The sequence below is a fragment of the Monodon monoceros genome, unplaced genomic scaffold, assembly GCF_005190385.1.
Source record: "Monodon monoceros isolate NGI ecotype Baffin Bay Population unplaced genomic scaffold, NGI_Narwhal_1 Super_Scaffold_12, whole genome shotgun sequence".
Lineage (NCBI taxonomy): Eukaryota > Metazoa > Chordata > Mammalia > Artiodactyla > Monodontidae > Monodon > Monodon monoceros.
This window is the reverse complement of record NW_021703768.1, coordinates 102,305,375-102,320,654: the sequence shown is the minus strand read 5'-3', so window position 1 is coordinate 102,320,654 and position 15,280 is coordinate 102,305,375. Positions and strand designations below refer to the sequence as shown.

General features: G+C 33.6%; 1 protein-coding gene across 5 annotated transcripts in view; it reads right to left on the bottom strand.

Moving 5' to 3' along the window:
• Positions 1-15,280, bottom strand: part of CSNK1G3 (casein kinase 1 gamma 3) — a 156,506-nt gene that overhangs the window by 45,314 nt on the left and 95,912 nt on the right. For 3 of the 5 annotated variants that reach the window (XM_029216280.1, XM_029216278.1, XM_029216281.1), the window contains 3 exons: positions 15,141-15,225; positions 12,772-12,920; positions 9,754-9,849 (listed from right to left, as the gene is read on the bottom strand). In XM_029216280.1, the coding sequence (XP_029072113.1) occupies positions 9,754-9,849; positions 12,772-12,920; positions 15,141-15,225 (330 nt within the window). Of the gene's footprint in view, positions 1-5,994; positions 6,091-9,753; positions 9,850-12,771; positions 12,921-15,140; positions 15,226-15,280 lie in introns of all 5 variants that reach the window. The other 2 variants (XM_029216282.1, XM_029216279.1) reach the window with 2 other exon arrangements.

Sequence of the window (15,280 nt, the reverse complement as noted above, 5' to 3'; positions counted from 1 at the left end):
AGTCATTCTCACGGACTTGACTACAAAGATAACACATGGTATCTTTGTGATCAACCATGTCAAAAGGCCAATTAATACAGTTTCCAAATATAATTAATTCAAATTAGTTACACTACTATCTTCCTAATTTGGAGTCTTGAAGAATGTTACCAAGCGCTCAGTAGAGGCACAATATATTAAATTAACCAGATCTTCATCTATCCAATAAATATATTAGAAAGATTAAAAGATTACCTATTTTACTTACCCACTCAGCTTTTTCTAAAAGTCATCTATAAGAAAGCACACTAGTAAATAAGATATAGTTAAAAGAGTAACTTCCAAAGAGTTTACTGGACCTGTGCTAGGGTTCACATAACTATATGAAACCAACTTTCTAACATATTCTAAAAGCTATAGAGTTACAATTAATATTCTTGATATTCCAATTGATAATCCAAAGGCCCAGTGACATTCTCAGTGACTTTCAACAAAAGAGAAACCAAAACGGATTCTCAATCTAATGTTCACTTACACAAGTATTAAGCAGAGCACTCTATTTGAGTATTTCAGTCTTTCGAGATGTTACTGGCAAAGTGCTAAATTCCTTAACTTGAGATATCTGGTTTTCTTTAATTAACAATAATCTTTTGATGTTCACACTACCTGCCCTTTGCTGCAAAACTCCTATTTATCCTAGCTCCCCCCATCACCTCCTTGGAGCAGTTCTCTAAGGGTTACTTGACATGCTGCCTTCTGGGCTTGACGTCCTAAAACTTCCTGCCGAATTAAACATAACTCTAAACTTTTAGGTTGTGAATATATATTTTTAGTCAAGAAAACCACAGCATTTAAAAAGTCTCCTGCCTTTTGTTTTGGGAAAAGCAAGCTCAGTTTACACTATATTCTCTTCCCTACTACAGTAGTTATTAAAATCTTTCTTTACTGCCAGGAAAAAAAAAAAAAAGAATATCGAAACAAATGCGTAATGCTGATTTACCCCAATTATAACTAAACAAGGAATTCCCTAAACTAAATAAAAAAGGTGAACTGGAAATTATTTATGTAATAAAGGCAGCAACTACTCCCCTTCCACAACTACCTCTCTTATTCAGACTTCAGTACCCCGGAAAACAATGAATAGAAAGATATGACTGTTCTAGTTACTCAATTCTTTTCCTTGTTAGTACCTCAGTATTTTCAAAGACTTGATAAAGAAAACTGAAACTGGTTATCTCAAACATTTTAGGAAGTCTGCATTAACAATTAGCATGATGGAGAACTGACTCAGATATGACATCTATTACTCCTCTGACTTTTAATCACATGTTTCCTTACCGTTTCAGGATACATGTGTCTAATTCTTTTTCTGTTATCATCACCTGTATCTGTATTTCTGAAGCGACACCGACTAAAATATCAGACTGCTTATTACAACAATTAATGTTATTCTTACATTTCATAATGTTATTCTGGCTGCATAACACATCTGCACCACTTGTGATTCTGTCCTTTTTTCCCCAGTGTCACATTGTTCCTTAAATGCAAAGCAGAGGAGCTTTCCAAACAATCAGAAGGTATCCCATACCATGTAAAATAGTAGTGCCCTTAACAGCTGTCTTCCTCCCTCTGCTTGCCATGACCTCTCAGCCTTTTTTGGATCAGATTTTTAGTCAGCATCGAGCTCCATGGACTGTGTTACAGTGAAAGGCTCAACACAGTGGAATTAGAGACTAGTACTATCTGCTGCGAGTGGTACATTTTAAAACCTAATTTTGGAAATCCTGATTTGCCAGATAGAAAATATCAGAGAGGGATAACTGACCCATCCCTTTCCCTCAACCCCCATACCCAACTAAATTCTATCTTCTAACTATCTTTCAAGTCCTTTTATTTCTCTTCATCTCCACTACCCATCATCTCTCCTCAGCTGTGGACTTTTGAGAGTTGTGTCCTTGCCTTAGACTTGTCTCCCTTCAATCTAGTCTCCAGCAAAAGTAAGCTTTGTAAATACTAACCTAATCAAATTAGTTCTCTATCTAATTCTCTTTATGGCTACCCAATACCCTCAGACCAAAGTCCAAATTTAATAACAAGACCTTTTAGGTCCTTCACGACTTGCCTCCTGCCTACCTGTCAGTCTCATTTCTCAATACGTACCAGCTTGACCAAACTGCATTTAATTCCTCAATCTGTCAATCTCTCCTCCACAGTCTTAGGTATGTTGTTTTCTCTGCCTGGTACACTCCCTTTCTTAACCCCTTCTACCTTCTTCGACTGCTAAGCCGTACTGATTCTTCACTGAAAATGTGTAAAAAAATATAAGTAATACCATTTTTTTCCAGGAAAACTTAACCCGCTAAACCCAAGTTAGGTGCTTCTGCTATATATTCTCATAGCACCTTGTACTTTCTCCACTTATCACACTGCCTGTTTATTAGCCTTTCCCATTAACTGAAAGCTCCACGGGGACAGGCACCATATTTGTTATTCTCCCTTTTATTCAAAGAACCTAGCACAGTGCCGAGCACCCAGTAGACATTTATATATATTTGCTGAATAATGAATAGCCAAGAAACTGAAAGTGGTAGGTCTAGGCTTCTCAGCCATATTTATTACCAGTGATTCTAAGGGGAGCAGGAGGGGGCATACTTGTTCCCCTAAGAGCTTTTCCAAAACACATAAAAGCCAAGAACAGATTCAAAATAAACTCTTTAAGGTATCTGAATATTATTCTTAGTCTCTTAAGTGGGAAAAGTTTATCAAATGTATAGCATTATCCTTCTGGTTAGTAAATTAACATGATTTCACTAAAGAGAAAGAATAAAATTAGATAAATCCCATTTCACAATGCATTCGTTTGGCTGTATCTCTATACTTCACTTCTCAGAGATGGATAAAAATACTAGTCAAGGGCTTCCCTGGTGGCGCAGTGGTTGAGAGTCCGCCTGCCGATGCAGGGGACACGGGTTCGTGCCCCGGTCCGGGAAGATCCCACATACCACAGAGCGGCTGGGCCCGTGAGCCATGGCCGCTGAGCCTGCGCGTCCGGAGCCTGTGCTCCCACAACGGGAGAAACCACAACGGTGAGAGGCCCGCGTACCGCAAAAAAAAAAAAAAATACTAGTCAAGTTTCCTAATTTGCAAAAGCAATAGATTATTCTACTATTTAGTACTTCCTAAGCCCCAGCCTCTGTGCTAAATACTTTTTAAAAAAATTCTCACAACAAAACCATAAGGTAGAGCTATTATTATCTCCATGTCACTGATGAATAATCTAAGGTACAGAATTTGAACTTATGCTTATGCTGCTCACCACAATTAAATCAACTTGGTAACCTATATGTCTGATCTGCAATAATATACATAATAATTGTGAAAAGATAAGGAGTTCAAATGTAGACTCCAACGTGCAGTTCCTATTAAAAGAACATGTGAAATAATGAGTATCTGAGGATTTTTCTGTAGGTCCAGTCAAAAAGGCAAGAGGTGCTGGCATACATTTTATTAACAGATACCAACCTACTTATTTTGGAAATGTCTTTCCTGAGAAACTATTTGATGATATGCCCTTAGTATTTGTTGAGGATAATTTTTTCAATTGCCGTTTAAAGTCTTTATATTTCTTGCAAAGCTAATACTTGAACATTGTCCAACAGGTGGTTTAAGAACCATAGAACAAAGAACCTCAAGGCAAATTCTACTCATACTTTTGTATTAGTAAAAAGATTTTTCTCTTTATCAGATAATGAGAATGAAAGAACACATTGTTTTCCTTTCTTCCTTCATTCAAAGTCAAATATAGTATTCAATTATCGTAATAATCATATAAGCTCAGATTTAAGGTATTTTTATTTCCTCTATTATTAATTTTTAAATTACAATTTCATTAGTCCAATTATACCAGTGTCATATTATAACTTTTCAAATTTTGAAAGTGGGTAGGATAAAAATTATAAATAAATTCAACATTTTGGAGTGGGGCAAGATTCAGGCATGATCTTACCTAGGCTGCTAGCAAATTCTTCATGACAGTAAAACTACCTTAATGTTCATCACATCAAGTTAGTTAATTCAGGAAGTAAATGAAAAATAGTGTAAAATTTTTTGTCTTACTTATGTATTACCAGAATTCTAGTAAGTAAACTGATCACTTACGGAATATTAGAATGAAGCCAGATGTAATCTCTACAAGGCAGTAAAGTTTTAAAGAGATGATGAGACATGAGCAGAGTTGAAATATATCTTTGAGAACATGTGAAAAAATAGAACAAAGTTTTTGAGTGATGAGCCAATAATCAAACTCATTCACCCTTTGACAGTCCAAAGAGATCCCATGAGCCATCTCTGGGAATTCCACAAAGTAAGAAAAAACTAAAGATAAATTTGTGGTAATGGTACAGAAGTGGTAGGAAAGCTTTCTAATAATGTCTTAATTGTTACAGATTTCCCTGAACACTGAGCAAGACACCTGCTATAAAAACATACAACACTTAGAAACACATAAACGTACACAGATACATACACAATCCAGTTTGTGTTTATGGGAATTAAATATAATTTTCTCACTTAACTTTCCAGTGATATGAATTTGGGTCACAAAAAATTTTACAATTCAGGCACCCTTGCCTCTGAATCCCTCACTCTAGACTTTGACAGCGCTATTCAAATACTTGTGTTACACACGACTGAAAGTTCCATAGACTACGAAGTTCTTTAAAAAATACTTGGTTTCACAATTTAAGTTACCTCTAAAAGTTAAAGACGGGAAAAACATGATAACTAGTAAGAACTGATCTTTTAGAATTCAAATCAATAAAGAATAAAACCCAAGCATAGATTCAGATTACATATATGTGTGTGTGTGTGCATATATGTATGTATATGTATATATACATACTAAGAAAAATGCAGATTTGGTAAAACATAATAGAAAATTGTTCAAGTGGAAATATGTGGAGGAAAAAAAATCAGATCTAGGTTCTAGATTGAAATGGATTAAGATAACATTTATCATCTCAATTTCTTTCAACCAGCATTCAGATTACCTTAAACTGACATTTTTAAAAGAAACAAGAGACTCAGTAATCTTTTTCTATTTTTATAATACATACAAAAGGTTAAAATTTAGGGGGGCATGTGAGGGCAGAATATAGTAGCTATCTCTAAATATACAGAAAAGGGGGGAAAAAGGAACACATCAAAAAGAATAAGGGACAGCTTTAAATTTTTGTAAATATCCAGAAAGTTGAGGGAAATATTTAATAAATACTTGTCCTTGAAATTATTTTCTCCATGTGCTATTTTCTCCAAGTACAAACAAAATATGTAATGATAAAAGTAGGGTCATGGGGCTTCCCTGGTGGTGCAGTGGTTGAGAGTCCTCCCGCTGATGCAGGGGACACGGGTTCGTGCCCCGGTCCGGGAGGATCCCACATGCCGTGGAGCGGCTGGGCCCGTGAGCCATGGCCGCTGAGCCTGCGCTCCGCAATAGGAGAGGCCACAACAGTGAGAGGCCCGCATAACGCAAAAAAAAAAAAAAATTAGGGTCATGTTTATTTGACCAATTAATCAGAAAGTACATTCTAAGGACTGAGGATGAAAAAGTTAGATATCTACTTAACTAAGTTTGAAGGAGGCAAAATCAATGAAAGGGAAAAGATATAAAAAATGTTCTATTACTTAAAGCATGAAAAAAGACTGAGCTTATTATTGGAAAATCAAGTTTAACACATATTTCAAGTAATACATTTTGTTTTTCTAACCTATTGTGAGTACAACTTACTTAAATACTGTTGCATATGCTTGCAAAAATGAACAAAGGCAAAATCTTAGTATCCCTGTTGGTCTTGCTAGACCATGTTAATTCTGCTTTTTGGTTAAATACAAAGGAATAGAAGTATGGAGGTTCAGCAACAAGATTTTCATTAGGATATGAAATCATGCCATGAGTTCCAAAAAGGGTTAGTTGTATAGATTTGGGAAATAATCACTCATGCAAAAATCAGAAAATACCTGTACCGAGCCACCATGTCTGTCTGCTGCAAGGTGAGCTCTCAAATGATGGGGATTTGCCTGCTGGGAGTCCCAAGCTGCCCTGTGGTCTGCCGACTGCCATTTATTTAATGCATGTGGCATGCATGGAAGAAGAGAAACCCAAAATGTTAAACATCTCATCCTTATAATATAGAAAACAATCGTATAAAAGGAAATTTAAAATACCCTTACTATTCTGAGTCACAGATGCAGTTATATTTGCATATTGAACATGGAGAGATTTCAGTTAAAATGCTACAATAATGTAATGATCAACCACAAAAATAAAATAGAATCACAGAATTTTAGAAGTGAAAGGACTTTAGATATCATAGACTCCACTCGTTAACTTTATAAAGTTAACAAAAACTAGAGAGGTAAAAATGACATGGTCAAGAAAGTACTCCAAATAAACCATGAAATGTTTTAAAAAGCCATCCACTATATTTTCTTACAGTAGAGGTCCCCATTAGTTTTCTGATGAGGAACTACTTCTAGCAAGGTGAATAAAAAGACAGTACTCAAACAGCCATACTTAAGGTCCCAGAAAACTTTTCTCTTCTTGCTTAGTACCCTGTTTCTGATTATGAGGATAAATCAAGAAAACAGAAAAATTCTTCGAAAAGCGAGAAGTGCTATATAGAATACCAAGAGGATACGGTAAACAATTTTTTTAAGTGACAATCTTACATATATGAATCTCTTTGCCTCTTTGATCTTTTTATCTGGTTCAGATTAAGAAACCCATTTCCATGAAATAGGCTGATAATTCTTGAAGCTTTTAGATGATCTGGCGAACTTGTATGGCAATAACCACAAACTAATAATAATCTAGTAACAGAATTAGGAGTAACTGCTTAATAGGGGTCAATTTCTCTGTTTCAGGAAAATGTGGACAGCACTAATAAGAAGAGGGGGAAGGTATACAATATTTAAGTTTCCATTACATGTTTGGTTCTGCATTAGCTGCTTTATATGTGTTATCTCATTTTTAAGATAGACAGTATCACCCTCATTTTACCGATGAAGACACTGAAACAGTAAATACTTCTCTAAGGTCATAGAGGTACCAAAGAGTACACAAAGGATTTAAACTGAGAGCCTACTGCTCTTCCAATATTACTACCTAGCTCCTTATCACAATTACATTATGTTCTAAAGACTTCAGGGCTCTTTTCTTTCTTTTTCAACCAAAGTAAGGAAAATCTTGCCACAAAGTGCCAAGTACACTGGGCTATATGGAGCCTAAGCATATCAGGAGCCAGAGTAACCCTTTAGGGGAAGAGATGTTGAAATCAAGTGGACACAAAGAATAAACGTTCCGGCACTAAACTTCCTAAATTAAACTGTACAACGAAAAACTGCATTCTTTGGCATGAAATATGTCATCAAAGCAATTATGACAGTTCTATAATATCTTTTCATTAAATCCTCCAAATTTATCACCAGAATTTAGCAGATTTGTAGGGTTAAAGTGAAATAAATTAGACAAGACCAAATCTTAACAAGATGAAAGAATGAAAATCATACTAAAAGAGAGACAAAGATCTAAATGTTGCATCGGACAGCAGGCAACATTTGGGAACCATGGACCTTTTAAGAAGACAGTAAGAGCTATGCAACCTCGCCTCAGGACAAACATTTGCATGCACCCAACATTTTCTGTAAAATTTCCAGATTCCCTGAACTTCAGCCATTGACTCTAAGTTACAATTGTTTATCTGGGGACATTACAAAGGTTTCAGACATTTAAAGAATTAACCTTTCTTCTTTTGGGATTGTGAACTATGGGTTTATCACACAACTTAAGCTGCTTGCTGCATCACAGATAGTTAAGAAATTTTTTCTAGATATACAATGTTTCTATCATGGTAAGAATCTGCATGTCCTGGTTTCAAATTCAATATATAAGCTATCCTAAAGGATTTCCTGAGAAAAAAACTGACTCCTTACATTTAGTGCAACAAGTACTACATCAACAAAATATGGTTCCCACCCTCAGTGAGCTGGCAATTGAGCTAGCAAGACATATCTGAAACATGTAGAAAGTTAACCTTTAAAGCATTTAAATTTATTTCAACAAAAATTTAACTCAACAATAAAAGAAGAGTTTCACTTATTACAATACCTAACAGCTCAAGTGGAGATCTTCACAGAACATGAATTACTGATCTTCTTCCACGTACATTTGAGAAATTAACTGATTTATAAAACACAAACTCCAAGTTTTGATTTCTCCCATTTCTTTCTATATACAGCATCTTATCAGAGTACTCAAGCTATCAACAAGTTGTAATTTATATTGCAAGTAATTTATATATAATACCCTTTACTGTCCCAATTTTTCTAAGGTGAAATTATAAAACTAATCTTTTAAAATTCTCTATACTTTAAAGCATAATGTTGTTAAATATTTCTTAAATGCAGCATTTTATTTGGCTATTATTTTTAATAAGTTGTGTTTTTTCTTTGATTTCATTTCTTATTTAACCCTCACCTGAACCCTGATGGGATACAAAAAGGATAACACACTATCCTCCTCCAAAAAGGGTTATAACCCAAAATTCTAAAGGCCTGTTTAACTCAGGGTGACAGCAAAAATTTTTACGTCAAAAGGATTCAATAAAGCTTCCTTATACAAAAATAAGAAGAGTGAAAATCTTGTTCAAAAATTTCAACAGCTTCCAATATACCTTACCCAGGAAATACAAATTCTTCAATGAATCTTCTACGCCTTGTCTTGAACCTACTCTCTGCTCCAAGCCAACTGCTATTTCTCCTCAAACATATTCTACATTTTTAAACTTCTGCTTTATATTTTTTACTGTTCACTCTCCCCAAAATGCTCTTATTCCTTCACCTGCCTTTAAAAATTCCATTCATTCTTCAGGCTCATCTCAAAAGCTATCTTTGCCATAAAATCTTTATAGATCCTACATATTCCAATGATCCTCCTTGGCACTTTATTAATGTATTTCCTATGGTAGAGTTTATTCTGCATTGTAATGTAGTTATTTGTGAATTTATTGTAATAATGATAACAGTAATACCAGCCACGAGAGTTGAGACTTAATGAAAGCTTACTATATGCTAGGAATTAAATGAATTATTTTTATTTTATAGATGAGAACTGAGGCTTTGAGTGAATGAGTAATCTGCCCAGGGTCGAGCCATATCCAGGTATGACTGATTCCAGAGGCTGAGAGAGGTCTTAGCCACTGATTACAAAATCATTTCTTACAGGTTATATGTTTTCCTTACTTCTGAATTTCTGCATTGTGGAGAACAGTAGTTTTCAAATAACAGGAACTCAGTAGATAATTTAGTTAGACTATAGTTAGAAAGACCAACTGCTATTACAATTCATTCCAACAGGGTATCCAGATACTTCCATTCTAACAGAATATCAAACATTGCTCAAAGTTTATTATACTAACTTATACCACTAATTAGGATTTATGATTAAACATTTTTAATGTGAACATTAGGGGAAGGAGTCTAGCTATTGAAAATATATGCATTTTCTATCCTTAATATGTGTGTATATAGTCTGCTTTATAAAAGAAAAAAACATGTATTTCAATCCTTCAATACGTATATACAAGTATGTATACACTCAAATGCATACACATATAAAGCTGTCATCTGCACATGATAAAATACCAAATATATTTATAAACTGTGAGAAGGTAATACAGAAGCAAATTAAGACATTTCATATCTAAAAGGGCAGCAAACCTGATTTTTGGATTGTTGTATCTTATCTCTGTGTTGATGTGCTTCTCTGTTTGATGACAGAGCAGGATCTTGCTGAACTGCACCCACTGGAGTAGGCTACAATACAATAACAATTAGAATCAATGCATTCAATTTCAAAACTCTTATTTAAAATTATTTAGCTACTTAACATAATCAGGGAAAAAAAAAGACACTGTTAAATAAAGTAAGGCCTTAAGAAAAGATATCTTTCCTAAAATACGTTGTTAAATACAACAAAGAGATTATAGCTACTTTTTAAAGTATTTTCAAAATATTTAAATACTTTATCAACTATTTATTTTTGTATCAACAAAAGACCTTCTAATACTGTCATTACTTTTAGGTTACTTTTTCATATCAAAAAATGAAAGTGTATTTGTTTATGTTTCTCATTTCCAAAGCCAATATATAAACGGAAAAAATTATTTTAAGAAAATTAAGGGAATAGTTTTTTAAATAAGCTAATAAAATTGCTTACTGTCAATATTTTAGCTCAGAAGAGGCTTATATAAAATTTAAAATTTCAAATATAATTCAAAACTTCATATAAATACTTTAATCAAAGTATATTCAGATTTGCATTTTAGATACTATATGTATTTAAATCACTTTGGAGTTAAGAAAAATACAGATTAAACGCTTAAGTAAGTCAGTTGTTCAAAAATACTTGAATCTGAGAGTTCAGCAGTTCCAAATCTGGAAAAAAATTTGCTAACAGTGAGCCATAATTATAGAAAATTTTGTAAGGCATTCTTACTTATTTAAAAATAAAAGACTAGTGAGAATACATATTTGATTTTCTGGAAGTCACCACTTCAAAGAAAGAATTTAATGATAACTTCATTTAAGTAATGACACCCATCCCACAGTTATGATCAAGACAATTTTTTTTTAACTATGAAAACTTGGTACAGTTTTAAAAACCTAAACATGCTCCAATATATAAGTATCAGTCTATTCCAAGATAACCTAAAACTGCTAGAATAATTAACACATATTTTAAAATTACAAATGCTTTGAAAGATGACTAAAGGAAAAAAACTAGCTGATCTTTGAAAAGTTATCACTAGAATATTATATTTTTAAAAAGTATATTTGACATTAAGAACTAAATCAGAAGTAAAACATTCAAAATAACTCATCACTCTAAAAAGTAGACTCCAAATGTACGGTTTTTACAAAATTCAAAGAATAATTTTTATATTATGCTACCTGAAACATCCATAAAAAAGAAATAAAATGAACCCTTTAAAAAACTATTTATTCTCAATCCTAAAATGTATATGGAACCACAAAAGACCCTGAAATGCCAAGGCAATCTTGAGAAAAAAAGAACAAAGCTGGAAGTATCACACTCCCTGATTCCAGACTATACTACAAAGCTACAGTAATCAAATCGGCATGGTATTGGCACAACAGACACATACGTCAATGGAGTAGAACAGACAGCCCAGAAATAAACCCACACACTTGTAGTCAATTAATCTATGAAAGAGGAGGCAAGAATATACAATGAAGAAAAGACAGTCTCTTCAATAAGTGGTGATGGGAAAACTGGACAGCTACATGTAAATGAATGAGATTAGAACATTTCCTAACACCATATACAAAAATAAACTCAAAATGGATTAAAGACCTTTATCTATGAAACCATAAAATTCCTAGAAGAGAACATAAGCAGAACGCTCTTTGACATAAATTGTAGCAATATTTTTTAGATCTATCTCTTAAGGCAGAGAAACAAAAGCAAAAATAAACAAATGGGACCTAATTAAACTTAAAAGCTTTTGCACAGCAAAGAAAACCATCAACAAAATGAAAAGACAACCTACTGAATGGGAAAAAATATTTGCAAATGATATAACCTACAAGAGGTTAATAACCAAAATTTATAAACAGCTCATACAATACCAAAAAAAACAAAGGACCCTTTAAAAAATGGGCAGACAACCTGGATTAATATTTTTCCAAAGAAAACATACAGATGGCTAACAGGTACATTAAAAAAGGCTCAACACTGCGAATCATCAGAGAAATGCAAATCAAAACCATAATGAGATATCCCCTCACACTTGTCAGAATGGCCATTATAAAAAAGACAAGACATAGTAAGTGTTGGTGAGGATATGGAAAAAATGGAACCCTTGTGCATTACTGGTGGGAATTTAAATTGGTGCAGCCACTATGGTAAACAGTATGGAGATTCCTCAAAAAACTAAAAGCAGAACTACCATATGATCCAGCAATTCCACTGCTGGGTATACATCCAAAGAAAACGAAAACACTAATGCACCCCAATGTTCATAACAGCATTATTCACAATAGCCAAAATATTGAAGATATGGAAGCAAACTAAGTGCCCAACGGACGAATGGATAAAGAAGATATGGAGATGATACAGATATAGATATGGATATACACACACACCCACACACACACACATATATATGAATATTACTCAGCCATAAAAAAAAAGAATGAAATTCTGCTATCTGCAACAATGTGGATGGACCTAGAGTACTATGCTTAGTGAAATAACTCAGACAGAGAAAGACAAATACTCTGTTATCACTGATATGTAGAATCTAAAAAATAAAACAACCAAATGTATATAACAAAATAGGAACAGACTTACACATATAGAGAACAAACTAGTGGTTACCGGTGAGGAGAAAGAAGGGGGGAGGGGCAAGACAGGAGTATGGGATTAAGAGACAAACTACTATGTATGAAATAAATCAACAATAAGGATATACTGTACAGTGCAGAAAAATATAGCTACTATTTTGTAATAACTTTAAATGGAGTATAATCTATAAAAATACTGAATCACTGTTGTACACCTAAAACTAATATAATATTGTAAATCAATTATACTTCAAAATAAAAAATTATTTGTTCTCAACTCTTTTTAAATAAAGGATCTGTACTATGAAAAAGAAGGTTAAAGTACTACAAATAATCTTTTATTTTTATTATATAGCCTAGAGTACTCACCAACTGCTTACCAATCCAGTCATATTCATAATCAAACATATACCCTTTTCGATCAAACAAGTCAGTAAAAAGTTTTCTTAGGTAGTCATAGTCTGGTTTTTCAAAAAAATCTAGCCTTCTTACATAACGAAGATATGTTGCCATTTCTTCTAGAACGGAAATAAAAATTTTCTCTCATTAAACTTTTCTAATACTCATTAATAATAAAATTATAAATATCTAAAAGCACAGGGTATTATAAAAACATGAAAAAGTAACAAAATTCTACTAAAATTTAAAATATTATCAACTTAATAACAATGAAATTAAAAAGGGGAAAGAAGGGAAGAAAGGAAATAGGGACAAAAGATAAATCAGAGATTTAACAAACATTATTTTTGTTTCAATTCATTAGGAAAGGCTAAAATTTTTATTTTACATTATTTTTAATAGAAACCTTGGACAGTATCCAAGGTTGAAATAGAAACTTAATAATGCATAATTATTTAATCACAAAACACCACACTAAGCTCATATTTTTAAAAATTATTTTAAATACTGATAGGAACTGATTTATACATGAAAGCATTTGTACTACCTTGCTGGATTTCCTTTAGAATCAGTGACGCTAAATGACCAATAGAAGATTCAAATTCTTAACCTTGGTTAAATGGTATTCTAATCAACTGACCTAGCAACATAAAGCTAAAACAGATTCAGGAGGACAGTTTAATTCTTCTCTTAATTTCTGGTAATAAATGTAACAGTTATTTAATAATACATAAACCTTTGCATGCTATTATAATTCCCAAATATATTAGAGATACGTATTTTTTTAAAGGTCATATTTTCCAGAAGTAAAAGAAAGAAAAAGCCATAAAAATCAATAAGCAAAATGGTCAGCAATTAGTAAAACAGTGTTTAACCATCAGAGCACATAAAAGCACTATTATAAGAGATGGTAGGTTACACCTAGCTGCTTTTTTGATCCAATTTGTTCATGGCAGCTAATAAGAAAAGGATCACCCATAGCCTAACAGGCATGAAAGTAGCATCCAGTGGCCCAGTCACATGGTGACTCTCCCACTATTCCACTTTCTAGCTAATCACCTGGCTAATTTACTTTGACACCCCCATTTTTCCTGCAGAAATTTGTATAAGCTTCTTAATAAGGTATAGCCAATCTGCCTACACCTAAACTGTTAGTACTATCAATCTATTTTTTCTTTTAATCTTCCAGTTCTATATGTTATATAGCAAGAAAGCAAAATACATAATTAAAGTTTACTGTCAATGAATAATAAAAGCAAACTTGAAAAAGGGCTACCTGAGATTATGCTGCTGATACTATTACAATAATAATGCCAGCACTGTACAGGAGAACCTGTAAATACTGAAGTGAGATATAAGTTCCATCTTCTATCTTCAAGTTTGGTTCTCATTTAATGTTATTGCATAAATCACAACAGGTATTTTAACACATTAGGGACACATTATTCTTATCCCTTAATTGACTTAGGAATCTTAAGTAAATTTTTGTTGATTTCACGTGAGTTGCCAAAAATCTACATGAGAGCAAATCTATCTTCATAAAGCTCCCCAATACAAAATTAGCCTAAAAGTAGTAAGGTTAGTAAGATTTTACTGTACTTGGAAAACTAGACTAAATCATACATCATATACCTCCTTTGAGCTTGACACTGAGACTCAAATGACTAATATTGGATACCAAAACTTTAGTTAGTATTTCTAAGCAAATATTTCAACTTATTAAAAGTATGCTACTGAAGAAAATATTACTTTAGCTGGTACTGGTCAACAGTATTAAAAGATGAATTTTCTTCCATTAATACTGTTTTACAAAAGTGAATATACACATTGCCCTGTGGTCTGTGTATCAAATGCTGACATCTTTTTTTTCCTTTTTTAAATTTATTTATTTATTTATTTATTTTTGGCTGCGTTGGGTCTTTGTTGCTTCATGCAGGCCCTCTCTAGCTGTGGCGAGCAGGGGCCACTCGTGGTGCACGGGCTTCTCATTGCAGCGGCCTCTCTCGCTGTGGAGCATGGGCTCTAGGCGCATGGGCTTCAGCAGTTGTGGCACATAGGCTCAGCAGCTGTGGCTTGCAGGCTCCAGAGCTCAGGCTCAGTAGTTGTGGTGCATGGGCCTAGCTGCTCCACGGCATGTGGGATCTTCCTGGACCAGGGATCAAACCCATGTCCCCTGCATTGGCAGGCGGACTCCCAACCACTGTGCCACCAGGGAAGTCCTGCTGACATCTTTTGAATCATATATTTAAGCATGAAAAAAGTACTTATCAACTTAAGCAATGAAAATGAACAGTTCTAGTTTTCTGTGTATAATAAGCACATGCAGCATTATTCATTACCTGGAAAATTTTCACATAACACTTCTATTGGTGTGGCTCGTTTTGTATCTCCAATTTTCTGATACCTCTCTTTTAATGTGTCAGCCTAAAACAGAAAGAAAAAGAATCTTGAGACATAATTTTAAAATTAAATACGTGGA